Source organism: Ptiloglossa arizonensis, chromosome 4 (assembly GCF_051014685.1).
Source record: "Ptiloglossa arizonensis isolate GNS036 chromosome 4, iyPtiAriz1_principal, whole genome shotgun sequence".
Taxonomy (NCBI): Eukaryota; Metazoa; Arthropoda; class Insecta; order Hymenoptera; family Colletidae; genus Ptiloglossa; species Ptiloglossa arizonensis.
Window position 1 is genome coordinate 22,453,422 of NC_135051.1, and position 25,968 is coordinate 22,479,389.

Genomic DNA, 25,968 nt, shown 5'->3' on the forward strand with positions numbered 1-25,968 from the left:
CTTTCACCAGAGGCTGGAAACCACCCCTAGACTCGACGATATCACCGGGATTCTCTGGTTTTATTCCAGGGATCACTGGACACCTCTCGAAACGAGAATCACTGTCACCTGGGGAGGGGGAGATACACACTTATTTGACCTTTGTCTCTCTCTCTCGCTAGCTTTCTTTCTTTCTTTCTTTTTCTTTTCAAGTATATCTACCGTCTGTCACCCTCTTTCACTTTTTCTACAAAACGTTCGAGGCGTATCTCTACCGTCTTACGACGTTATTGCCCTCTTCCGCCACCCCCGTCGCCCGCCTCGCGCCGGGTTAACACGACACGATCGTGTACTGCCTGCTCACGCCCTCCGTACCCAACCCCCTTTCGCGACGCGGAGGATACACCGAGCGATGGTACGCGCTGGAAAGCGGGCAACCGCTCACCACCGGCCCTCGACTGGCCTGACGGGCTCTCTCTCTCGCGGCCAATATGGCGGATTACGCGGCTCGCGCGATGCGTTGGCCACCACTGTTGGCCTCCGTCGACGGTCCCAGCGACGCTGACGCGAGGCGCCGCGACGCGTACCTACCCGCCGCGCCGCCAACGCCGCCCGTGAAACGCCGACGCCGACGCCCGCGCAGCCCGGCCGACCGGCTGGCCGCCATGCTTTGTCGGGGGCTCGTGGCTCCTCGCGATCCTGCGTGCGAACGACCCGCCGGTTGGACGCTGGAAGGAGAGAGAGTGGGGGGCGAGAGCGAGACGGACAGACCGTCAATGAGACGATACGTCGATGATTTCGACTCGGTTTACTTTCTTCTCAGGGCTTGGCGTCTTTGGTTCGCGAGATTCATCCATCTTGCGATTTCATTCAAATTTTTTCGACGCATTTATATTTTAGGCGTTTCTACCTTTCTGCAAGTGCGATCACTTTGAGACCGGGATATCGCGCAGGGACGTTTTCCTTCTTGAATCGGGAGATTTTCTTTTGGTCCATTTTTGCTTTTCCAGAATTTATTTTACGAAGAAGGTGAAATCGCTTTCTTGTCGAACGGAGGGCTGTCTCTTTTTATTTTTGATACAATTATTTTCCAAAGAGGAGTATACTCGCTATCTCGGTGGACACGAGAAAACTTTCTCGAACAAAGGATGATTTTCATTTATTTTTATTTTCCATGCAATTATTTTCCGAAGAGGAGTGTAATCACGTTTTTTTTTTTTTTTTTGGCGCAACATGATGGAAAAAAACTTCCCTTCCGAATAGAGATTTTTTTTTTTATTTTCGATGCAATTATTTTCCGAAGAGGGTTGTCATCGCATTCTTTTTGGTAGAAGCAGCGAACACGGCGGAAAGAAATTTCCTTCTCGACTGGTGGATTTTTGTTTATTTTATTTTTATTTTTAATCCATTTATTTTACGAAGTCATCGCATTCTTTTTAATGAAAGCGGTGAACACAAACAATTTCCTTTCCCACTGGAGAATTTCTGTTAATTTTATTTTTATCTCCGATGCACTAATTTTTGGTAAAGAATCTAACGAAAGAAAAGATTGAAAATAAGTCTCTTCCAACGAGTCATAAGTCACGAGTGTAAAGTAAACGATACATCCTCCATTGATTATTCCAAGCGTGTTAATATATTCCCGTATATTACTGCTTAGGACGACCGACATAGGATTTGATATAAAATAAATGGCACCTCGACGAACGAGTCGTGTATCGACGTGAGTGTTTTCGAATTTTTCAAATTGGACTCGCGCGGCGATGTTGCTCTTCCTCCGATATTAAGTGCGCAGGAGTGTTTGCGGTTAATAAACAAAGAATGTTTTGCCGCGAGAGACGGTAACAGGTGCCGTTTCTTGCGTGGTTCACGCGCAATAGCACGCGTCGCGATCTGCGTGAGAATAATAAGCAATGACGTGTACCACGTGCGACACGGTATGACGTCTCTGCTTTGACGTCGATAAGGTGTACTCGGTCTTATCGTTTCCGAGACTGCATTCAAAAAACTGTCTTCCAAAGTAAACATTTTCGCTCGACAATGGAATTCTACTCCCTTGAATAACAAACGAACAAAAAAATTACTCCAACGTCGCATCTACATTTTTCGAAGTAAATCCACTACGTTTGAAATTATACGTCATGAGACACACGCCGTGTGCGGAACGACTATATCCACAAGTATGCACTGTACACCTCGAACGCCCATGGGCGTTTACCGCATGGATTGGTCTATCCCCGTCCGCGACGCCGAAGGGGTTAATTCCACGGAGTGTTTTCAAAGCGACCCAACTGCGGAGGTGCAGTTTACCAACTCCGACAATGAAGAAAGATTCCGTAGAAATTAATTAAAAAAGTCTACCCTCTCTTTCCACTTCGTTACGAGAGAATTTTATAACAACGCTCGGCGAGTAATCAGGGACGAAATTAAAAGTTCTCTCTCTCTCTCTCTCTCTCTCTCTCTCTCTCTCTCTCTCTCTCTCTCTCTCTCTCTCTCTCTCTCTCTCTCTCGAAAAAAGTAAATCTCCTTTAATTTCGTAGGAAGCGCCCTACTTTGGTCTCGAATCGTGTACGTTTCATCGTGACATACATATACGTGCACACAGGTAGGAACGACTACTTTTCGCAGAACGTCGTTAACTCTCGCCAGCGAGGAACGAGCTCGCAATGTTTTCAATTACTTAAACGCACCTTGCATTTATCGCACGGCCGCGCAAAAGCGTTCGTTCGTTCGATCGATCCTCCCAATTCTACGTGCCCCTTTTATCGTCCCGAGGAAGACCCGTGTCGCGTACCATAATTTTCCTGCGCGTTTACGCACGCCCGTACGTCACGATGCGTCATCTTATACGCAACGCTGGCCGCCCTTACCGTCCTTAGGACGTACTTGCCTTTTGTTTATTTATAGCGGGAGTGTGTACCTCTGCGGATACGTGCAAAATGTCCGCGCTAGATATTGATAAGCCATTTTACTCGTCCAAGTGTTCATCATCGAACTTCCTCCGTTCCGTATTTGTACTTCGAACGTCCGCTTTATGAAAATTTCCAACGAGCTCATTAACATAGGGTTAAAACGGTGGAAGTTGGAACAATGGGGGTGCAATCCAGGAGGGAATATTCGATTCATTGGTCCGGGTACAATGACGCACAGGTAGAACGTAACAGGTCGAATCTTCCTCGATTTGATACTGTTTTCGAAAAATAACTTCTTCGTTTCGAAGAAGATAAATATGCGAAGATCGTCGGAAAATAATATTTGGTAAATTCAGATATAAAAGTGGACTTGCGAAAACAGTAGAAAAATATTGCGGAGCAATTTATTTCCGAATTGAAAAAGTATTCCTGGGAGAAGTGCTACCATCGAGAAAAATTTGGAATTTCTTTTCGGAATTGAAAAGTGCAGGAAAATGTATCACGATCGTGAAAAATTTGTGAACGAAGTAATTTTTTTATTTAGAAAAGGATTCCAGGGAAGGGTACTAAGACCGAGAAATATTGTGAAATAATTCCTCTGTGAATTGAAAAAAAATCCAGAGAAAAGCTTACTAGTGGAAAGTGGAAAATAATTTCAGAAAAAAGTACTACGATCGTGACATTTTTTGAATTAAAAAAAAATGCAAAAAAGAGCCTATCACGACCGTGGAAAATTGTAAAATTTCTTTCTCAATTGAACAAAAATTCCAAAAAGAAAAAATTCTGTGATCCCAATATTCGGCGAATTTATTTTCAATGTCTACGAGAAAAAAATCGGTGTAATATTTTGCGAAATATTACTTTATTAAACGATCGATTTAAAGAGTATATCCACCCTTGCTTTTCACCGAAGAGGAATGTTTCTAGGGAGTTCCCCCTTCGATCTGTTTCGTCGGGAACAGTCAACCACGACTTACATGATAAAGTGGCGTGGATCGTTTCGAATCGGAGCTGCTGGCACCTAGTTCCGTCCAGATCAAGCTTAGAAGGCAGAGAAACGAAAATGCCGACGAAGAGACCGCCGAGAACGTCGTCGTTCCCTTCTTGTTGGCAATGCAGTTACCTGCAGCTCGGCCAGACGCATGGAAACACCTTCGCCACGGGCTCTCGCTCTACCCGAAATATTCCACGAACATCCGTGAAACCAGGTAACAATGCAATTTTACCGTTAGATCGAATACAATCATTCGGTAACAATTACCACGATCCGTGAACACGATCGTCCGCATTTCACCGATTCTTCTTTTCGATTTCGCGAACGGTTCGGTCGCTTCGAAGCTTCGTTCCTTCGTTTTCGGTTCGTGAGTCATCGTAAGAAACAGCGGAATGACTAATCGAAACCCGAAACTTTCCTAGTTGGACGGAGAGAATCGGAGACAAATTTCACACGTTGTGACGATGATCGATCCCTTCGCCCCAGATATCGAATTTTCCTATAAATAGAGAGCCTCTAAAAACTTCTGCTACACCGACTCGCAGCCCGACACTTTCGAACTCGACTCTCGCCACTTTGATTCTACGATCATCCTGCTCGTTTCCTGGACAGACCATTTAATTATATCCTGTACAATATCAAGTCGCTCAATTGGACGTATCAATTCTTTTTGTCCACTTAATATCAATTCGAGTGATTTTGGCTAATTTTGTATCGTTGGTACAATGTTGGTCGAAAGAATGGCGAATAAATATATTTGGAAAGTGACGAATCTAAAGAACCACTAACACCAAGGTTATTCGTTCCGTAAACAATATTTTGTTTCCATTGAATCTACCGAAAAATTAGCAAGGTTATTCGTTCCAATAATATTATGATATTTTCCTAATTTTCCATCGATAAATTTACAGAATGTAATCGATAAATGTTTAGTACGTAAAACGATTCGAGAAACGGCCTTCTGCATGTTCTTTTCCATTGAAAAGCCCACCGCGATAAAAAAATATAATTCAACGAATAACGGCACCATCGGAAACCGTTACTTCCGAATCGAATCAAGAATGAAAAATGTAAAGCTCGTAGAAGCATTATATAATATATTGGTAAAACGATTGAGGCTTCGAGACTCTTGTCAAGAATTCTGCTAGCCCACGTACACACGCCTCAAATAGATTAATTGATTCGATCCGGGTTTGGAACATCGAAGGAAAAAGTTACGAAAATAAACTTAGCGTCCAGGTTCTCGGAGGCGTAATCGCGTTACCGTTGTAGATTGCTGTGAGGGGTCGTTAATTTCTAGATTTAAAATTAAATCGAGACGACCAACTGTAAAAATACTGCCTCCGTTCGCGAACGCAGAAGACGAGTAGACGAATTTCGGGGACACCCTGTAGCATTCTAAGGGGTTCGAGAGCAGAAATACTCGCAACCCTAACGCATCCTGCGAGCAACTTCCGTCACCCCCGTTCGTAACGAGCGAACCGTTCGAAAATACATTCAGGGGAAGGGGGCCTTCTGGCGAAGACCCAGAAAGGTTTCGGGGACCCTTCCGTGGAAAGGTTCCCTCGGCAAGGACCTCGAAGGGCCTCCGTAAATTCTCCTCCCTCCCCTTCTTCTTCGGCTGGCACCGAATCCGCCCCTCGACAGACCAGGCTGCGTCGTGAACACGTGCAGGGAGGTTTAGCTGCGCGCCGATGTGTGCGTGACGAAGGAAGACAGGCCCACGCACACGTACGAACCAGCCGCGCTCACCGACACGCTCGCCAGCCGGAGATGGGCAAAATTTTATTCGTATAATAGACGAGAGAAAACGGCTGTGTGTAACGATATATTCCGAACATTCGTTCCGTGGCACGCTCAACCGAGATAAAAACTTCCGTTCGTTGAACCGTGAAATATAATTCAGATAATAATATATATAAAATTTATCGAAGAAATATTACAAATCGGAGAATTTGTTTATCTGTCTGGTTTCATTGTTCGAAATGTTTGATTCAGATAAGGTGCGCGATTCCGCTCGGTAATACGGATAGCAATATCGGTCCAACGGGAGAGTAAAAAAGAAAAAAAAAGAAAAAACAACAAGAAGTTTCCCTGTACGAAATTCTACACCGAGATAAGAAAATTTGTGCCCGATCTCCGCTCACCGTGCGCTTGTGTCGTCATCGTCGACGTCCTCCTCGTCGTCGTCGTAGACGTTCCTGCCGCTTGGATGTGTGCAGAGGGAGGGAGGGAGGGAGCCAAGGGGTGGGAGGGAGGGAGGGTCGGGAACAGGCTCGACTGCTCCCCCTAATACTGCAGGATTGAATGGGCGAGGAGGGTGGTATTGGGTTCCCTCACCCCACTCCCACCACCCACACGCCGCTGCTCCCAACCCACCCGCACCACCCACTTCTGTCCGCCTGCCACCCCGCCTGCCCACCCACTCGCCACCCGACTGCCGTCGAGGAAACAACCTGCAACCGAACCAGCAAACCGACGTTTTCTCGAACAACGAATTTCCCCGTCGAGGCACCCGGCCTGGTCCGGCCGTCGTCGTCGTCGTCGCCGTCCTGGAACCGTGAGTACACGCCAACCCGATCAGTGTATATCTCTCTCTCGGGCCAGTCACAGTGCGCGGCGTCTCACCACGGGCATCCGTCGCTCGATCTCGCGCGCGCCCACACGATTTTTCCTACCACGGCCCCCACGGGCAGTCCCTCTTTCTCCCGTCTTCGTCGTCCTCCTTTACTTTCCGTCCTCGCTCGTCTTCCATCGTCGCTCGCCGCGCTGTCAACCGATTCGCTCGTTCCTCTCGCGGCGCGCGTGTGTCCTCGTACGCCGCCCGGTGTCTCGCGTCCGCGAGCTACGCGCCGCGGTGGAAAAGTATACGCGAATCGATGGGAACGTCGACGACGGTAGCGAGTGCGCGTTACGGCCACGGAGCCGAGCACCGACGGGGAACGCGACGACGGTCGCCGAACGCGCGTGTCGTGTGCATCGGCCGAGGAGAACGAACGCGGGTTACGTATCGCGAGTGTGCCACCGTGAACGGTGTTCGTGTTGTGCGCGGAACGATACGCGACGAGCGAGAGAGAGAGAGACGACGTCGCGGGAAAGGAACGCGCGTACGACGCCGGCCCGCGCACGAGTGGATCGCGGTGGCCACCGTGCGCGAGCGACTCCGATATGCGCCCGCCGCCGCGTGTGCGTGCCACGTCGTCGTTGTGTCGTCGTCGTCGTCGTCGTCGTTGCCGACTCTTCTTCGTTTCCGCCTCGTGTGAGCGCGCCCGGTGTTTCGCGCGAGAGCGGCGGCGGGCGAAGCGAGACGATCGCCGCCGATAGAGAACAACACCTCGTAGCTCAACCGTCTTCTGAGAGAAGTGTACGGAGAGACAGCTCCTCGCGTTGCAACGACGCACCACGTTTCCACGAGGCTGCGTGTGAGGGAGGGGGAGGGGGGCGCGTCTCTGCGTGTACGCGTATTTCTATGTGCGCGTGAACGCACGGATACACGCGCGCGCACGCCAGGCGACGAGACCCGCTCGCCGTCCTTGGTCGGTCGGTAATAATTTCCGGACGAATTTGAATGGCACACTGCGCGCGCCTCCTCGGTTCCCCCACCGCTGCGGCTACCCCCACCTGCCGCTCCCTACCAACGTCGCTCCGTGCTGCTCCGCGGCTGTCTCTCTCCCCCCCACCCGCTCTCTCTTTTTTCTTCACGTTCCCTCGAGCCGTCTGCGCGACCAGGGGCGGCGCTATGGGTCTCGACGCCCCAAGACGCAGCTTCCGATTCGGTACGCGCTCGATCGCGTTCGCGTGCTGAAAATCGACGAGTTGCGGTACTTTTTCCAAACCGGAACTCGAGATACTGGCCGAAGGAAGCGTCACAGCAACGCGGGGGATAAGACTTTGTCGAATAGTTTCTCTATGAGAGGCTACAGGGGAGTTCCTTTTCATTCAGTTCCATGTAATTAAAAAAGTTCTGAAATTATTCCGGGTACGTAGAATCTATATAGAGAAAATGCAAAATCGACACTACTCAACTATCACTTTGACATCAATTTTCTTCTAAACTTACTCGGGATCTCGTATACGTACCCATAGGTACGAATCGAAGATAATTTTCTCCGTTAATACTCTAATCGTCTTTAGGTCATCTCGAACCCCCAATTCCCCAAAATTTGTCTCGATTTCACTCTCCGTCGAACTCGTAGCTTAGAAATTTCTAAATTCCAAGCAATATCTGTCTACATACAGTACCATCTTACAGTATTGCACGAGTTACCCTCGGTCTTGGAAAAAGTATACTTTGTCCGCTTTCGAGGCAGGAACCCAACATACCCGGGTTCTCAGTTCGGTCGGTTTGTGCGAAAAGCTGCAATTAGACGCGTGACGTTTTCTTTGTCGATCGTTTCGATATCATGGCGCCCCGGACGCGATCGCGTCGTTTCTCGTCCACGTGAACCGGCCCTGCGCGCACCCCTCCCCGGTTCACCCACCCGCACCGCCCCACCAGGCTGCGTTGTAGTTTTCTTCGGAGACAGCGGTGCTCAACCGGCGCAGAAGCCGAGCGACGCCTGAGGGCCGCCACCCTCTCCGCCATCTGTCGCCTCCGCAGGACGTGTCCTCGATCGCTCGCTCGCCCGCTCGCAGAGGGGAATATTGATTTATTCGTCGCTCCGGTGTTAACCCCTTCCACGTACGCGAACGTGCTCGCTCACCCCTGGCGCGCATCGGTGTGCGTGCGCGCATACATGTCGCGAACGGTACGTGTCACGGACGGCCTAGGGTTGCCAGTCTCTCTCCAACGCCCCCCTCACCCGTCCCACCCGCGCGCACTCGGCTCCCGATCAATACGCCGCAGCCTTCTTCCTCATTCCGGACGGCACCCCGCCGAAAAACCGTGTTACGTCGTCGCCGAGATCGAAATCAATCGGAACGGCCCTCACGCTTGGAGGGGGGTTGAGGGAAGGCGGGATCGAGTTCGATGCGCGCCCACCGGGGCCGAATCAACTGGTTAACCGAGTAGCTTTTTGTTAGGATTGACTGGAACGGATAGAAACTGGTAATGATTAACCCTTTCGGTGCGGCGAGCGCCGCGCGTTACCGAACGGGAAACCGATCTCGAGCGGTACGCACAGATTTCGATTAAGGTGGATAGACTGAGATCTGGGGGATTGTTTCGTCCTTGTTCCAGCGTTCGGATCAGGAATTGATTTTAGACGTTACTTTGAAACAGGAATTAGCATTTTTCATTGCAGAATATCTCAGAATGGACCGATCGAAATTTCACTGCTTTGAGGATGGGGAATGTTTGGGATTTTTTTCTCCGGAAAGTGACGTGTTAAATCGACATTTTTTTTGTCGATTAGTATACTCATGGAGACACCGTGTAAAATTTGTTGTATAATTTAGTCTGGTGATAACCGAGTTAATAAAATTCTTGTGGAGTATTGAAAATTTGTTTCTTCGGTAAATCCAAACCGTTTCATATGAAGATTTTCCAGAGAAATGAAAGTGATAATAGATATACTATCATATATGCTTTGTCGTCGAAGAGTATCCACTGTCAGATTCTTAGAGCACTTGGGGCGCATTTCTCTCTCACTGTGTGTACTTCGTGAATCGGTGCACGGTATTAAAAGTTTTGATCTCGCGGTTAGCTTGTATGAGGGAGAGGAAATCTGTCTGGATATTTGTTTCGGTTAAGGCAGCTTGGACGAACTACAGATCCTCAACTGTGGCTTGATACAGTGAGCCGTGCGGTCGGTTTCTTGTTTCTCCACCCTCCCTCGTAGTTGCTTCGGGATACGACAACGTGGATACTTTCGAACTCGGTACAATTCGAAGCATCGTTAGTTTACGGATGATTTATATTCTCTTATATCAATTTCATATCCAAATACTTCCGATACAAAATTCAATAATGCGTTATCGTTCGTTAAACAATATTTCGAAACGATAAAAAACATTCATTTTGTTATTCAACACCGATTATCAATAACAGAACTGCTAGTATTCTCGATCGGTTTGTACTATCTCTCCGATCGAATTTACCCCAATGTTCGTGTGCACACTGGGGGTTGGAATTGGCGTGGGGTGATCGTGTTTTAGATAATTACGTTCGGGGCTTTCGTTGATCGTTACCACGAGCGAGTAATCGAGTAATTGACGTCGACGTTCCTTGAATTTCAATCCTGAGGGTCGTTGATGGGTTGTTTTCACGTTACGCGCGTTTAACGTTCAGGAAATGAATATTTTCCGAGTGGGAGTCATTTTTCCGTATCTGTTTTAACTTTCGTAGTCCACGTGGTGTTGTTTTCCGTTTAATTTTCATAATTCGTTTCGACAAGGGTCAGCTACACCCTCCTCCGTGGAAACACATTCCACGTTCTAGCGTTGCGAGAACGAAGCACCACTCTTGTTCAAGTTCCAAGTGAAAATCGATACCTCTTTTCAGTCGGTATCTAAATTGTACCGCGGTCCAAAGGCGAAAGATTTCCCGTTCATGAATATTTAACGCTCTGTAACACAATCGGGCCTGGATTTTTCACCGTCCCTTTCAGGTTGACGCGGGGGTGAGTCCATGACTGCTCACGCTCGAGCGAATTACAAAGTGGCCTTAACTTCGATCGAGTTTCTCGAGATCCTCGCGGAACGTTCGTAATTGTTCGTCGTCCCTTCTTCATTACCGCGGTTTTAAAAGGACGTTGAGTCGCCTCGAGTGCTTTCCTAACATCCAACATTTCTCGATCGCTTCTCGCATCCCCCGAGTCGAAACCCCTCTCGAAGAATCGCAAACAAAATTCACTTCATCGAACCGTCTACCGTTGTCTGGAGGATAAATTTAAATTAAACCTCTTCCGATTGAAAATACCAAACCTTGCTCCACTGTTGGTTGAACGATTTTGGTAAAACAATTCAAGGCCATTTCTTACATTTACTCCTTCGAGGGAAACTTTTCTTTGTACTTCCTGTGGTTCGAAAAATAATCGCGTCTGCAGGCGATTCTTACCTAAATACAAATTTTAAATAAGGAACACAAAATAAATATTCGAAAAATTCAAATGATATTTTGTAGTCTTCTGAGAAGGTCCCATAATTACAGGTCGAAGAATTGAGGTTTCAAAATACTTAAAATATTCCGAAAAGTTCAAAGAAGAAATTGTGCATTGTACCGGAGCAGAGAATACTGTTTAAATTTACATGATATACTGTTTAAAAAAATTGTTGAAAGTTATAGAATCGCGCGAACCTGAAGAATAAGTCTCTACTTGTTGTTTTTATTTTCATCTGGTTCGAGTAAGATTCTTCTCGTCCCTAGTGTACTCGCATCACGTACACTGTACATAGTCCAATCAGATATCGGTTGTTGGTAGGCTCGTCAATCAAATTTGAAATTCCACGAACGCAGTATTGCGATAGGGAAACAATCGTCTCGACGGTGCAGGCACACCCGGCGTGCATAATAATTACTTCGCGTCGGTGTACTTGATTTCCGAGGGCTCTAATTGAAGATCCGTAACGTCGATCGGTGCCGCTAAACGGTCTGTAACAACCCTGATTCTAATCCCATCGTGCCACCCCGACGAGAACCTCGTTAACGCCTCTGATACGGAGTTTCGCGTCGCTTCGAGTTCCTGTCATTGGTGCACAAGATCCTCGCGATTTCCGCGCGCGCGTTAAACCTGCATATATACGTTGAAACTCGCGAGAAATGCCTCTCGGGGCTAGGAAGTAGTAGCATTGCAGCAGCTGTTGTCTTGAATCGGAGCACACGGAACGACGATTATAAATACAAATCACATTAAGCCCCGTTCGCGCTTAGACGAACTTTTGGTCCGACATTTTCATTTCTTTGGAACGAAAAAAAGCTCCAGTACGATTAAGGAACACCAAAAGGCCACTTCTGAATGGGATTTTATTTTTGCGGTGATTTCGTACAAGCTTTCACTAGATGGGGTTGTTTCAAGTGGGTTTATGACTTCAATTGAGGCACTACTTTTCGTTCGTGACGTGATTGTGTCTTTACACTGTGTTATTTAAAACAGTACGGTCGCGATACTAAACATTTTAACAAGTGCATATGTGGCTTTAGTATTATGTTGTTCGGTAGACTTGCATTATTAAATTTCTTTATTAGTGCAAGTGTGGCTTAATGTAATTCAAATCGAATCATTGCTTATTCTGTGTAACATCATTCTATCTTTAAACTACGTGACTCGGTAAACTTGCACTATTGAACTTTCTTACAAGTACGAGTGTGGCTTAATGTATCTTAAACCGAGTGACCACTGGTCGTACGATTGTTGTACCTTTAGGTTCCGTACTAAACATTTTTACAAGTGCGTACGTGGCTTAAACTCATGCTCGCGTGCAACGTTCCGCTTCGAGAACGTTATCAACGATTTCCGTAAGTGCGAACGTGGTTTAATGCGATCGTTAAACCACGTATACCACTTCGTAATCGCGAACCCGATTACGTTACAGAATCGGGTTACATTGTGAAATGTTTTTCGAGGTGTGCGCGTGGCTTAATGCGATCCGGACCGCGCGTATGAGCTTCAAAAGGGCACGCAATCTTCGCTCGCTTGAAAAGGTCGAGACAGCGACACTTTGTCGCGGAATACTTAACTGTAACGTAGAACAAGATATTCGTTCGTTCGTTATGTATGACATCGCGCACGGTTCTCGATCGTGTTTCGCGACCAGGTTGCACGATGACGCGCGCTTTTTGAAAGCGCGCAGCAGCACACGGCTTCGCGCGATCCGCTCCAGTCACGCTCAGGACTTTGGGTGTTCGAATTGTTTTCGGTGCTCGGTATCAGGATGAATTGATTCTCGAGGTGCATCGGTTTGGAAATAGAACGTCGCTTCCGAGAGCAAGATATTTCAGCGAGTTCCAGCTGCACATACAGAAGATAAGCACGGAATGGGGGGCGAAGAGGGAAGAGTCAACGAAGTGGGAGAGATTGGAGGGAATTGTACCGAGAAACTTGTAAGGAGTTTCCCTCGAAACGATTGTTCCGTTTTGGTGGAAGATCGGCGCGTAAACGTGAAATATAAAATTGTTGCGGCGATCCAGCACCGGAATAATAACGAAAAGTCGAGAACTCCGGTATTATAACTTTAAAAGGGTTCCATTACTTTTTACCCATTGTTTCGACCTTTCCGTACCACGGACGCGTTCTAAAGTTCGAAAAAAAAAAAAAAAAAAATTGAACACTCATGGGGAAAACATTGCATTTCCTTGCGTCATGGTCTGATAACATCTCGGTATATCCGCGTAGCCAATCGAATTCGCCGATGATACGTCGGTCACTTAACATCAGGGTACGATCGACTTTATTCAGAACCGAGACGTAAATCCAGCGAATTTACACGGTAATGCACTCCATCAAGATTTATGAAGCTCGAACATGCCCAATCCTCTTTCCGCGTACACGATACCCAAGATTGTCGTTTGAACTCGTCCTCGGTAATCATGGCTGTAAAATAACGATTACCACGCGCATTCTACGATACTCTCGCTTTAACCCTTTGCGGCATAGTGGACTAAGAAATGTCCCACCTTTTTAATATCCTGATATATATATATATATATATATATATATATATATATATATATATATATATATATATGGTAGGATATTTTTCAATCCACCACGAAAAATTAAAACAACTCCATACAAGTTGCACGGTGAGATTATTAATATTCCATCTCATAATTAAATGTCTAATTAATCTATTTTTTAGTTTTAATTATTTTGTATTGCTTCACATGTTTAGTATCTGTGCCCCAAATAGTGAAAGGGAGCAGAGTGTTTGTTTATACAAACCTGTATCGATTTCTCGAATATTGAAGAATCTTGTACGCGTTCTCTTCTTTCAATGGCGGACGGTCTAAGGGTAGAACATCCCCTTGAAGTTTCGTCTATTCGAAGAGACTATCTACCATCGATAGATATTAAACTATTAGGAATATTATAATTTACCGAACTATTAAGATCGCTATTCCCGAAGCGAAATACTTCATTTTCGAAGAATCTTTTTATTTCTTAATTTTACAGTATTTTTTTATTATAAGAAATATATAGGTCATGATCGTAATAGTTTTCTTGTTCAATTGTATTATTTTTCTTTTCGAATCGTACTATTTTTCTTGTTCAATCGTATTATTTTTCTTTCTCGATCGCACTATTTCTCTCTTCCGTTTCACGGACGTGGACGGGTCTCTGTAGACCCCCTGTGGATAGAATCGAAACAATCGTGCGTCTCTTATTGCAAAATTTCGCACACTCCGAGCAGAGGTACCCGGCGTTTAATAAGGATGGATAACAGTAAGGAGCGATCTCCCCACTTATGCAAATCAGCCGTTTAACCCGAGAAGAAACGTTGAATCGCGGTGGTTCAAGGGAAGTGTACCGCCTGGCAAAGATTTAATTAAGGTTCGATGACCCAATTAGCGTCGACCCTTTCATCGATTCAGCTCCAATTACCCCTCAGAAAGGGTTACGGTTCTCGAGCGAGCGAAAAGAATACACATTGGCGTAAGAGCGGTCTGTAAATTTAAGATCAGAGGCGGAGGAACGTTGCGAAAAGGAAAGAGGAGGGTGGGGGAAGAGGGCAGAGTCTCGGGGATTATTAGTTGCAACCCGACTTACGGCTACAACTTTGTGCGCAGGTAGACGAGCGGGGAGGGCTCATTGTTCCAAGGATAGTGGGTGATCGTTGGGAACTTTGAAAATGGAGGGCAGCGGCACGGGAATTAGCAGGCTGGACTGCTATGAAGACATGTTCAAGGAAATAACCAGGAAACTATACGGGGAAGATCCTGATCACAGAAGTGAGTCGATGCTTTGTTTCTGTTAATAATTGGTCACGGTATTAGGTACCCATCTGGTGTTTTTTCTAGGAAGTGGGAGAAGGGTGAAATTTTTAGAATTACATTGGCAAACAGTTGCAGTAAAATTGTTCGAATTTGTTTGAGAGCGATGTTTAGTTTCTTTTTAATATTTGTAGCATGTAAAAATATAGGTACTCATCCGGTACTTTTATAGGAAGTGGAAGAAATTTTTTAAGTTTGATTAATTATCAGTTGCAGTCAAATTAGTTTTTTACACAGTAATATGTAAAATATTTATCTCAACGCTTTAACGTAATCTAGCTGTTACAGGATAATGGTACTGCTTTTGTAGACATTATTGGAGCGTAGTGTTTAATATTTTGCGTAACTGTTATCACAGAAAGTGATTAAATAGAGGATAAGTACGGTCAGGAAGAAAATTAGAAGATAATATTTTTGCAGAATTAAGATACCTACTGGACGTAAAGTACGTTCCACTTTGCGAAATAATATTATAATTTCGGTAGTAAACTCCGTGATATCTATGTAAAATGGATAAGGTGAATTACGAAATAATATTCCTGTAAAATTAGGATGCTTTGAGCAAACTATGATTTCATACTTTTGTTAATAGTAAAAATAATGTTAGAAAAATTAGAGTTTAGAGAAATGAATATAGAAATCTACTTTCATTTAAATTGCAAAAATCAATCGAAATTTATATGCTCGAAGAAAATATTCCTTTCAATAGCGTATCATATTTCTTTCTCCAAGAGCAAAACGACTCACTATTTTTGCCTGACGTAGCATCGAGCGTGCAAAACGAGTTTGAAACGTCTGTGTCGTACAAGAACGACGAGGACACCGGAAACGGAACCGACGGCAGCGACGATGGAAACTGGACGTGCGAAGAAGAGCCGCTTAAAGGGACCGATGGAAGTCGTATCGCGGCTTATCATTCTGGGAAAGCCACGTGGAGATGCTACGAATGCGGTTAGTATTCTTTTTTCCTTCCTTTCAACCGGCTACAATATGCTTCGTAAATTTCACGGAGGAAAATTTTTTTTATATTTTACTCAGTTCCATTTTAAATTTACTCGACGAATTTATTCCACGGTAATGGAAAAGCTTACGTTCAAATATATATGTTTCGTTTGAATCTTCTACAATAATAATAATTAGAAGGAATATGCATATCACGACAGAAGAAAACTAAGATAAAAATATTTCATAAATATTTATTACAAAACAAACGAGTAGAAAAATACAATTAGTGATAAAATAATTTGTCGAATACAAATACATTTTACTTGTGTACAGGTCGAAAGAATTCAAAAATTCTTTCTCTTATCAGCCATCGGTGTGTTCCGCGTTCGACGTAAATTGTATTTCAGAGTGTGCTCTATTCGAATGTAAATTCTGTCGAATTCCAAAGTCAACATGTACTGAAATATCCCCGTTAATTTCTCATGTTTCGTCGACGAGACACACTGAGGAATAGACCTGGTGCTTTGAACGCGAATCGAATTAATTCGTGTCGCTTTTCACAACAAAGCGGGCAGTTATAACCTTTAGAGGCCCCCCAAGCTTCGAATTTTCCCCGAATCGCGTACGAAGCACGAGTAATTATTATAACGACGTTGACTGTAGTGGCGGACGGGCATAAATAGCGAACGTATCGTCGAAATAACGGGTCAGCAGGCACGAAAGGCCCCGGGGGCTATATTGACACGGAATTGGAGAGGTAAACAATAACGACACGCAGCCTCGTTAAGCTGCGCGGGTCCTTCCCGAACAAAAGACAATTTTATAGTGCCGCGCGGCGCGTTTCGACGGGTAATTTCCAGCTGTTCGTGTCATTGGGACGGCTTAAGGATTCCGTTCGTATTGTAAACAGAGAAACTGTCGTAGAAAGGAAAATGCCTGATCGCGATGAGCCGTTTCATGCTGTTGCGTCCCTAAATATCTTTGAGCCGGTACGTTATTGCCTTTGACGACTGTTGACATTGTTAAAGCGAGCCTTTCATTCCGTGTCACGGTGAATTTAAGCGATTCGAGTACAATAAAATACTTAGACACACCGGTCGCCTCGATGTTGACCCAGAAATTGAGACCGTTTTAAATATCGATCGTAATTGGACGATAAAATATATTTTTTTGACTCGGCTCTCTTATATTTGTTGAGACATCAAGGTGACCTTGAATTTTTCAAGCGTTACTATGTACTGTTTTTGGCGATTCGTTGTAGACGATGAACTTGATGACCTCTAAGTGACCTCTCCGTGACCTCTCGGTAACTTCTAGGAAGCTTTTATCCTCACAACCCATGTTTACCAGTTATTATTAGATATTATCTGCTTACCAACACGCACTATGTTACTCGTAGGAGGTTCAATGTGCAATTTACTGTTCGATAAATGATTTCTGATAATCTAAACAATACCTCTATAACAAAATTCTCTTGCTTCGCAAAACGATTATTCCAGTATAAATCTCAGCGAAACATCGTCTACGATGTCATCGTGTCTATTAGCAATGAGATGGCAGAGTTCTATTTTCATTGATTCATCGACTTAACAACCATTTTAAAATCATCGTCTTCAATATGATGCCTTTTTTATGAATTTTATCAAACAAAATTTTCTTTAATCGATTGTTTTTTTGAATAAGCTACTAGACTCTATTAAAAAAAATACCATGTTTTGCCGAAGAAGTGAAGATGAACCAAGCTTCGAAATCAGATTGGTAAACAATTTAGCAGCTAAACCGTTCAATGAATTGTTTAAGATCGTACATCGAGCGACTCCGTATACTTGTAATCCAATGACAGATGTCAGTGAAACGTTTGAGGATGATTCAGTGGGTATTCACGAGTTTCGAAAATTTGGAGGAAACAGTTCGAACTTCGCGAACTGCAACTAGACAATTGCACCTGACCCGTGTCATAATTGACGAATCCCTTTGTTGAACAGGCGATGTGATGGGCGGCGGGCCACGCGACGTGGCCGAGCACTTTATGGAACTTCATTCCTCGAGGATCCTCGTCGACGACAGCAGGAACAGGCATCACTCGCCGCGCAAAGATTACCTGCAGACCGAGTTGAAAATCGAAGACGTTATTTCATACCTGGAGAGGTTACGGGAGCGGGCCGAGCGTGTCGCGCCGCCATCCAGACGGACGCAGGAAACGCAAACCGTACCGGCCGCATTGTTGCCGGTCACGTCGACCTTCCTGCTACAGGAGTTGCCCTCCTCCCCTGCACCACAGCATCTACATCAGGTACGAGTTGAAAATTAATTTACACCCGGCGATAATACAGAAATTAATTTCACGTGGAAGTAGTCATTGAACGCGGGTGATAATAATTAGAAAATAGAAAGAATATTTATTTTCCCGCCGGTCTTTAAAGGCCACCTCAATGTCACTGTCCGTTCGATGGAATATTTTTTCCCCGTCAATATTGCGAGAGTACGGAAACTACGAGACTCGCTTGAAATTAGATCGCGTTAGTATACTCTTGCGTGACCTTGGATTGTTTCAAGGACACTGTAAACGAATTACCTTAAACGCGTAGATCAGGTCCGTTGTTGCTTTTTGTACTTCCACGGGGCTGAAATGAAAGTGCGTTTTAAAAATAGAGGTGCCCTTGATGTGACCTTGGGAAGACAATTTTTCTTCCGTACCGAAATTGTGTCGAGTAGACCATCCGGTCAAAGACTGTCTCTGTTTCACGTATCCCTTCCCTAGTCTCCGTTTGTAAAATAGTGAAGAGTTGAAACGAAGCAGAAGGTAAAAGAGGACAGTCACTAGGGAAGTCTACTCGACTATGACGTTAGATGAGGACTGAGAGACATTACTCCTTGTTTAGAGTATTCGAGTCGAGAAAATTTATTGCATCTAAGTTAAGGTTCCCTCTCGACTCCGCTATCAAAATCTGGACAAAACACCATTTTATCTTTCCATAACATTTTTTCATATCCAAGTTCAAAACTCTCAGCGAATAATATGTAATTTATTCAAAGTACTCTGTAATGGAATCATGGAGGCGTAGTAATGTCCCTCGTCGGTGATGATCTCTTCGAAACCATTCCTTTCATCTTTATTCGTTAAGATATCATTCGTGTCGATTCGTCGGATCGATCTATTTTTTCATCCTTCTCGTATTAACGATATTCCCGATTTTGCAGAACACGGCAACAATGCCGACGTCGGCCGCGGTGTCGGCGAGCGGGAAACGATACACCTGTCCTTACTGTCCATACGGAACTGACCGTCGTGACCTGTACACGCGGCACGAGAACATCCACCGCGAGGAGAAGCCTTTTCATTGTTACATTTGCTACAAGCCGTTCAATCGCGCGGACCATGTGAAGAAACACTTCCTGAGGATGCATCGCGAGCACGGCTACGAGTTGTCCAGGATACGGAGACCGGCTGGGTCCAGTGCGCCGAAGCCCATGCAACCAGAGACAGGCACAGGAACTACCGGGAACGCGAACGGGAATGGTCAGCAACAACAGCAACAGCACGCCAATTACTCGTCGGGATTTAACAACAACAAGGGCTACCAGTTGCAGCCGAATCCTGGAAACGGGACCACTCCTGCAACAGGAGGGATTTATCAGGCGACGTCCATGCCTGCCCCTAGCATCATGCAACCGGAAGCAACTAACTGCGCTACCGGGAGGAGGGTGCAAAACGGAGGGTGCAATAGCAAAAGCCATCTTAAAGGTGGTTCTAAAGGTGCACAGGAACGGAGGTGAGCAAATATTGTCTATACGCTTTAAAAGCTATTCTAATATTCGATTTAAGACTTATACCGTATCTACACTGTAAAAGCTACTCTGATATTAATTTTAAGGCTTGTATTCTATCTACACTTTAAAAACTACTCTGATATTAATTTTAAGGCGAGTCAAAAGGTAATCAAGGATCGTCGAACATCGTCAGTTCTCGACTAACGCGTTCACAATTTTCAGGTACACTTGCTGCTACTGTTCCTGGAGCGGTGTGGACAACTGGTGCCTGAAACGACACCTCAACACTCATCTAAAGCCCTTTGCGTGCACCCTCTGCGAGTACAAAGCTGCACGCGCCGAGCGTCTCGCGACGCATGTGCTGAAGGTGCACAACAGGAGACAGTGTTCGAGGTGCTCGTTCCTCGGCGAAGACGCGGCCCAGCTACAGATGCATCAGCTGCACGTACATCGTGTGAGCAGTGCGAACGCACCTGCAACCTCTACGGCCCAGGCCGCACCGCCGCCCAATAATCGCCACCAGCAACCCCTGCAGTAAGGATTGACCTTTCTGTTTCTTCGATGATGAGTCCTCCTCTTGCTCTGGTGTCTAGTCTCTAATGCGAGTGTTAGGTTTAGGGAGATTTGGTTGGAGACTTAATTGGAGATTTGAACGCCTGACTGGCCATATCCTGTAGAATTCGGTCACTTGCACTGTATCGTTACAGTTCCATTAATTATTGCTGCGTTGCGTTTCTTTGCATTCTGATACAAGACTGTTTATGTATTTTATTTAAGAAGATTTTCAAGGAAGAATCTTCGAAGGAGTATCTCTTCTAGTTGTACCTTCTACAATATTGTTACATGTATTATATTACTCTAGTTAGACTAGATTCATTCTTTCGGTCTTCACTGACAAGAGATAGAAACATTTAACTGATAATGAGAATTATAATTTAAGAATACTTCTATGAGACTATCGAAGCTATTGTCCATTGGCTTTTAGATGTTGACTGTTGCTAGAATCTTTGAAATATTTAATACTATTGTTCTTTATTCATAGCAAATTCTGTGTGATCAATCATAAAGATACCATGAAAGGTATTAAAGTTTTTAGTTTGCATTATTACGAAGCTTTCACATCAATATAAATACACTTATTAAATCTACAAGAATTGATGATCGTTCAGATCCAAGAACATGAACAGTAGTGGGAATGATTCGGCATGTTTTATCGAGGATCCAACTCGACGTTTTAACGAGGGTTTACTGCACTCTGTCAAAAAGTATTACACGATCAAGGGAATGGTTCCAACGTGCACGTATATTTCTATCAATTTCTTCGACTTTGCGTACCGTATCCGTTTGAATTGAAATTAGAAACGCTCGGTACTCCGAAAGTTGTCGAAAATCCTCCTCGAACAAATTGAGCTCCGGTGCTAACTACGACCACCGTCATTCGATGGCTCTAATTGTGTTCGAGCGACAGGAAAACCAAACTTGCCTATGGATTCGTTGGGCTCGTAACATTTTTCGTCGCGGCGTCGTTAATTGAAGTCGGATCGAACGGCTTTCGCGCCGCGACGCCTGTAAATTTCGTCGGCGCGGTGTGTTTGGTTTAGCCAAGCTGCGGTTTGGCCATTCGGGCGAGCTGACGCGGTTCGGGTGACGTCGTGCCTCCCAAAAATCGTGTCCGCTCGGATAAATTCATTAAAACGATTTAATTGGAAGTCGATCGCACGACTAATCCCGACCGTTATTTTTTCGTTGGCGGGCAAACACCGTGTAACGAGCGGTCGTCGGATTTAAACTGCAATCGGCCAGTGACTGAACATGTTTCTCTTTCTCGTTAGCCCAGTTTAAACGGAATTATTTCCGTTCAAATTTACCGCCACAGATGACGAGGTAGATTGGACTATCGGGGATCAAACTTTGCCGATTGGTTCATCGAGTTTGTTAGACGTGTATCCGTTTTCAGAGTGAATTACTCGGTGTCCGATGGGTTGGGGGATATTGTTGCGATGCAAACGTTACTTTGACATTTATCGAATATGTCCTTTGTATTTACAAGGGAAGGTCACGACTTGTAACGCGCTTTTGCAGGGTGGTAGAAGGCCAGTGTCCCATTACAATGTGTAAATCGTTAAGTGTAGATACTCGATAAGAGTGAAATTCGTTATATTCGTGATAATAGATTAATATATATATTGTACAATCATTGTATATTGAACTTCAGTTAGTTATATCTCTAAAATTACCGAGTATCTACATCCAATATTCTGTTGTAAAGCAAGGACTATCGTTTAATTTCTTATGTTACTTATTTTTACATTTAATTTACATCTGTAAATATTTGGGGAAATATTTGATAAAAAAAAAAGGACTCTTTACACGTGTCGATACACTTGCCCCAAAGTTTTATCTACCGCTGTAAACAAGTTTGGGAGTCTCTTCAATGAGAACACTGTTTATGGTCTCATATTTTTCTTTCGCTTCGTTTACATTAACGATTAATTATTAAATTTACAGTCCCGCGGGAGGAGGTCGGCCGCCACCTGGTCCGCCAGTTTTTCCAGCACCAGCCCCGGCCATCGCACCTGCTACCACCGTGATACCACCGACAACGATACTCGGGTAAGCATCCTAGTGTCCCTGTTGCCCGTGCTACTTGTTCGCTTTTATTTTGTCCATGCCGCAACTGACACTTTTGCGCACGCGTCTCGATCAGTGAAACTAGCTTACGTATACAGCTAGACACGAGGAGTCCAGACCCCAAGTGCGACCCGTGTCTCTAAATTTCATCAAAGAAGATGGACAAAATCGAACTGTCCCCAATTGTGACACAATGTGTTTTAAAAATCTACCAAGACCTACATTGCACTAGTTGGTACCTGGACTCTTCAGAAAAAGCCAAGGTCGTGACGTTTCAACCTCAATATCCACTGACAATGGACTCTAGCCTGGTAGTGAAGAACCTATCTGCATAGGTGACCTCGAAGACATCTCTTCGAGGACACCGCGCAACAAATGACCGTCAGTGGAAGGTGGTGAATTCATATCTCGTAATGTCGAAGTGTCAAGTCGCTGGTGACGAGTGTCGAGAACGATTTCATCCTTCAGAAATTCGATCATTCGTCTTGCCGGTTTGGAGGCAAGTGAACTAAAATCTACTCTCTGAAGTCGCTCGTCACCGGTCCACCCGCTCTCCCCCCTCCACCTCTCCAATTTTCTGTTACGTTGCAGCGTCATTTTTTGGTTGGACGTTTTTTCCGTTCGCGCGCGTGCACGCTTACCAATTTGTTTGCTTTCGGTGTTGTCCAGGCACGCGTGGTCCTGACGAAAAGAAGAATCAAAAATAAAAATAAAACAAAAAAAAAGAAACACGTGCACGTCAGACACGTTCTCCGTGGCTCCCTTGCTTCTTTATTTTCACTGTTGTTGCTCCAATGTGTTGTCTCTGTCTATATTTCACTCTCTCTTTCTCTCTCGTTCTCTCTCTCTCTCTCTCTCTCTCTCTCTCTCTCTCTCTCTCTCTCTCTCTCTATCTATCTATCTATCTATCTATCTATCTATCTTTCTGTACCATCTTTCTCTTTCTCTCTCTCTTTTCTAAACGTCTCGTCGCACGGCGTCGACGGACGGTCGTTGATTGGTAGAAAAATGACGCGAACGTAACTTATGGAACAGTGCCGCGGTGGTTGCAGCCACGAGATGGTAAACTCCCCTGCAACTGCAGCGACAATGGCGTACCCGACATTGGAAGAGGAGGGGCGGTCGAGGGGCGGTATACGCCGCGATCACGACGACGGCCACGACCACGACCACGACCACGGCGACGTCACCGACGACCCCGGGACACTACACCACGTGGTGCTCGCACGACACGTTCCCGAGCGACCCGACTTTCGCGTCGTTGTGCCGCCCGCGGGTCGCGGTTGCAGCGCTGGATCAACGGTCGATACTGCTATTATACTTAATCGTGATTTTGCGTGCAGCTACCGAGCCGTGCTCCCAGACGAGTCGTTGGCCGGTGAAGGAGAAGGAGGAGGAGGATCATCGTCCCAGTGTCCATGGACCGTGGACAGCCAGAGGAAGCCGAATGAGAGGCGATCGAGGAAGCAGAGCCAGCCGAGGAAGGTGACGTGGAACCAGGAATTCGAGGAGGACGACCTGACAGGCCCGGAGGTGAGCAGTCAGGATAAGAGACGGGACGACGTTGTGTCCAGACCTGGAAAGAAGACCGTGAGGACCAACGAGCTAGAGAAGAGGTGCAGACGTCGATCGAGCAACAGGCTGTTCAAGTGTCGTCTATGTCCTAACGATTCACCAGCCAGAGGCTCGGTTCGTCGACCTTATCACACTAAGGCTTCCCTGGCCCTTCATAAGCTCTGGAGACACGGTACGCGCAAGAGGTTCCTGAAGAGCTGCGCGTCCAAGGATCGTCCGTTGTCGCAGGTCTCCTCCATCACGCTGAAGGCTACCGTGTTCACTAGCCCCGGCTACAGTTACCATAGATAACACCCGGTGTGCACCGTTGCTCTGGGTTGGTTCTTCCGGCTTCTGGGGACTTAGCTAGCGGATGATCGTTCCGGGTGGACCTCGACTGGCGTGAAAATGTCCTCGATCGGCGTTGTTAGTTTTCCGTTCTTCCGAGTGCTGGGGACGACAAATTTTTAAAGGAAGAGTCGGTCGAGATTTGTGATGTCGCGTAAGTGTCTTTTGTTTTTGGGTTTCTCTGAGGAGGATGAGGGTGTTCGGATGAGATCGAATCCTCGAGGTGTCGCCTTTCGACGTCCACGCCGTCAGTGAACGCAGTGTTTTGGATTCAGGGTATTTCGATCGAGAGCTTTCGTCCTCTCGAGGTCCGACCAACGTCATGTGAAGCCGATGCTCGTTTCTTGGGGGACGCACTTTGGTGGTTCCAGGTAGGGGGCTCCGTTTTCTTTCCAACGGGGGTAGCTAGGAGCCAATGAAACCGATAGGTAGAAAAGAATTTCATTGAGACGGTAGTCGTCGTCGATAGCAGAAACGAATTAACGTCACCGATGGGAGGAGCTAAGTTTAAGCAACTAGGAGTTTAAAAAAGCAGCGAAAACATTAGGTATTAAGAAATGACTAATCGAAAGTACCTTGACACGCGTTTCCTTGCGGGCTCTTAATCGCGTTCGTTCGAACCTAGGTCACGATAACGATTTATTTCTAAGCAGAGGCGGGGAACACAAAGCTAAACGCACCGTGACGATATTTTCTTGTAAAGATTACAAAAAAAAAAAAAACGGAAGAAAGGAAGAAAGAAAAACCGTGAACTAACGATGCCGATATGTCCAATGATCGTATCCAATCGATGTCTTGTGCATTTGTCCATCGTCCGTCTGTAATTACGTAAGGTTGCTTTTCGTTTTCCGAGCGATGGAGTCGTTTAACGTTAAGTGTCCGCTCGAGGATTTTAGCCTCGAGGATCGCTATCGAGGGTAGAAAGGGTCGAGTCGATACTTGTAAATTTGAAGACCAAGGCGAGTAAGAAGTCGCTACAAGGATGAGTATTATTTATAGTAGGAGGCAATGTTAACAAATTTTCAAATCGATTGATTAAAAAGTGACGAAGGTTTCAGTAGCCACTATCCTCGAAATAGTCTCCTCGTTGAGGTCTAGGGATTCTGTCGTCTCTCCTCGAATCTCAATTGTGTCGAGTCTCCTTTGAGCTTCGTCTTCGTTCTAAGGAAGATAAAAAACTCATAGATGGCCAAATCAGGAGAGTAGGGAGGAGTTTCATTTACTCAGGAATTAGGATGGAGCTTAAAGGAGATTTTGTCCACTTGAGAAGATTCAGAGAAGGGAATAACAAGAAAGAGGACCTCCAGAAGACGTGTTAACAATTCTAGAATCTCTGTAATCCGACCCTCAGGCTGATCACTTTTTCTAGACCCAGTTGGAACATTTTTAATACCATCTCGTACTATAAATAATACTAAGTCTATACCAGTTAATTTACTCTCGGTAACGACAGTCCAGGGTACGATTCTCGAGTGGGACACCTGGCCCAAGAGTCGAGAAAGGAGTTGGAATGGACCCTGTCTGTAGCTAAAGGAAAACGAAGATCGGGCCGCGCGACATGTGTAACGCGCTCGGGCCGGGTAAGCATGATTTTTATATAAGGGATATTTGTACAAAAACCACTATCTTGTTTACGTTATTATATGAAATATATTATATCTATTGTACTTGAGCAGAGGACGCGAGAACCCGGTGGAATGTAGGCTTCCAGAGGCAATCGCGTCGCTGCTTCTCTGGGACTCTGCGGTTTCCGGTGTTTCATTTTACACACGCCCTATCCTTCGTACGAGAGTGTAGGTTTAATTTCGTTCTCCTATTATTTGAAACTTGGTGTTACTTTCTCGATTGAGTACTTTTATAAGCGTTTCACTAGGAATCTTTAAGGTTAAACAATGCAAGCGCAGGTCTGCTCGGTCAATGCGTTTTAATACGAGAAGAAACGCAACGTATAAGGATCTCTGTAT

General features: G+C 45.4%; 1 protein-coding gene across 7 annotated transcripts; it reads left to right on the forward strand.

The window, feature by feature from the left end:
• The first annotated feature begins 6,324 nt into the window (after positions 1–6,324).
• Chn (zinc finger transcriptional factor charlatan) lies at positions 6,325–25,681 on the forward strand. 7 transcript variants are annotated; one of them, XM_076309155.1, is made up of 8 exons: positions 6,325–6,445; positions 14,552–14,713; positions 15,521–15,706; positions 17,686–17,993; positions 18,902–19,473; positions 19,694–20,005; positions 21,980–22,084; positions 23,155–25,681. In XM_076309155.1, the coding sequence occupies exons 2-8, from the start codon at positions 14,614–14,616 to the stop codon at positions 23,966–23,968; spliced, it is 2,397 nt and encodes a 798-aa protein (XP_076165270.1). In that variant the 5' UTR covers positions 6,325–6,445; positions 14,552–14,613; the 3' UTR covers positions 23,969–25,681. The 7 variants fall into 7 exon arrangements, with proteins under 7 accessions (XP_076165270.1, XP_076165269.1, XP_076165275.1 ...); XM_076309154.1 differs by lacking the exon at positions 6,325–6,445 and adding an exon at positions 6,569–7,249; XM_076309160.1 differs by lacking the exon at positions 6,325–6,445 and adding an exon at positions 6,574–7,249 and having other exon boundaries at positions 23,446–25,681.
• The last annotated feature ends 287 nt before the right edge of the window (positions 25,682–25,968 follow it).

What these genes read in the sequence shown, in the direction of transcription:
- Chn (XM_076309155.1), top strand. Translation starts at nt 14,614, where the DNA reads ATGGAGGGCAGCGGCACGGGAATTAGCAGGCTGGACTGCTATGAAGAC. An exon ending in GGAAGATCCTGATCACAGAA is followed by an intron (nt 14,714 to 15,520) that starts GTGAGTCGATGC and finishes TGCCTGACGTAG; the next exon opens with CATCGAGCGTGCAAAACGAG. An exon ending in GTGGAGATGCTACGAATGCG is followed by an intron (nt 15,707 to 17,685) that starts GTTAGTATTCTT and finishes TTTGTTGAACAG; the next exon opens with GCGATGTGATGGGCGGCGGG.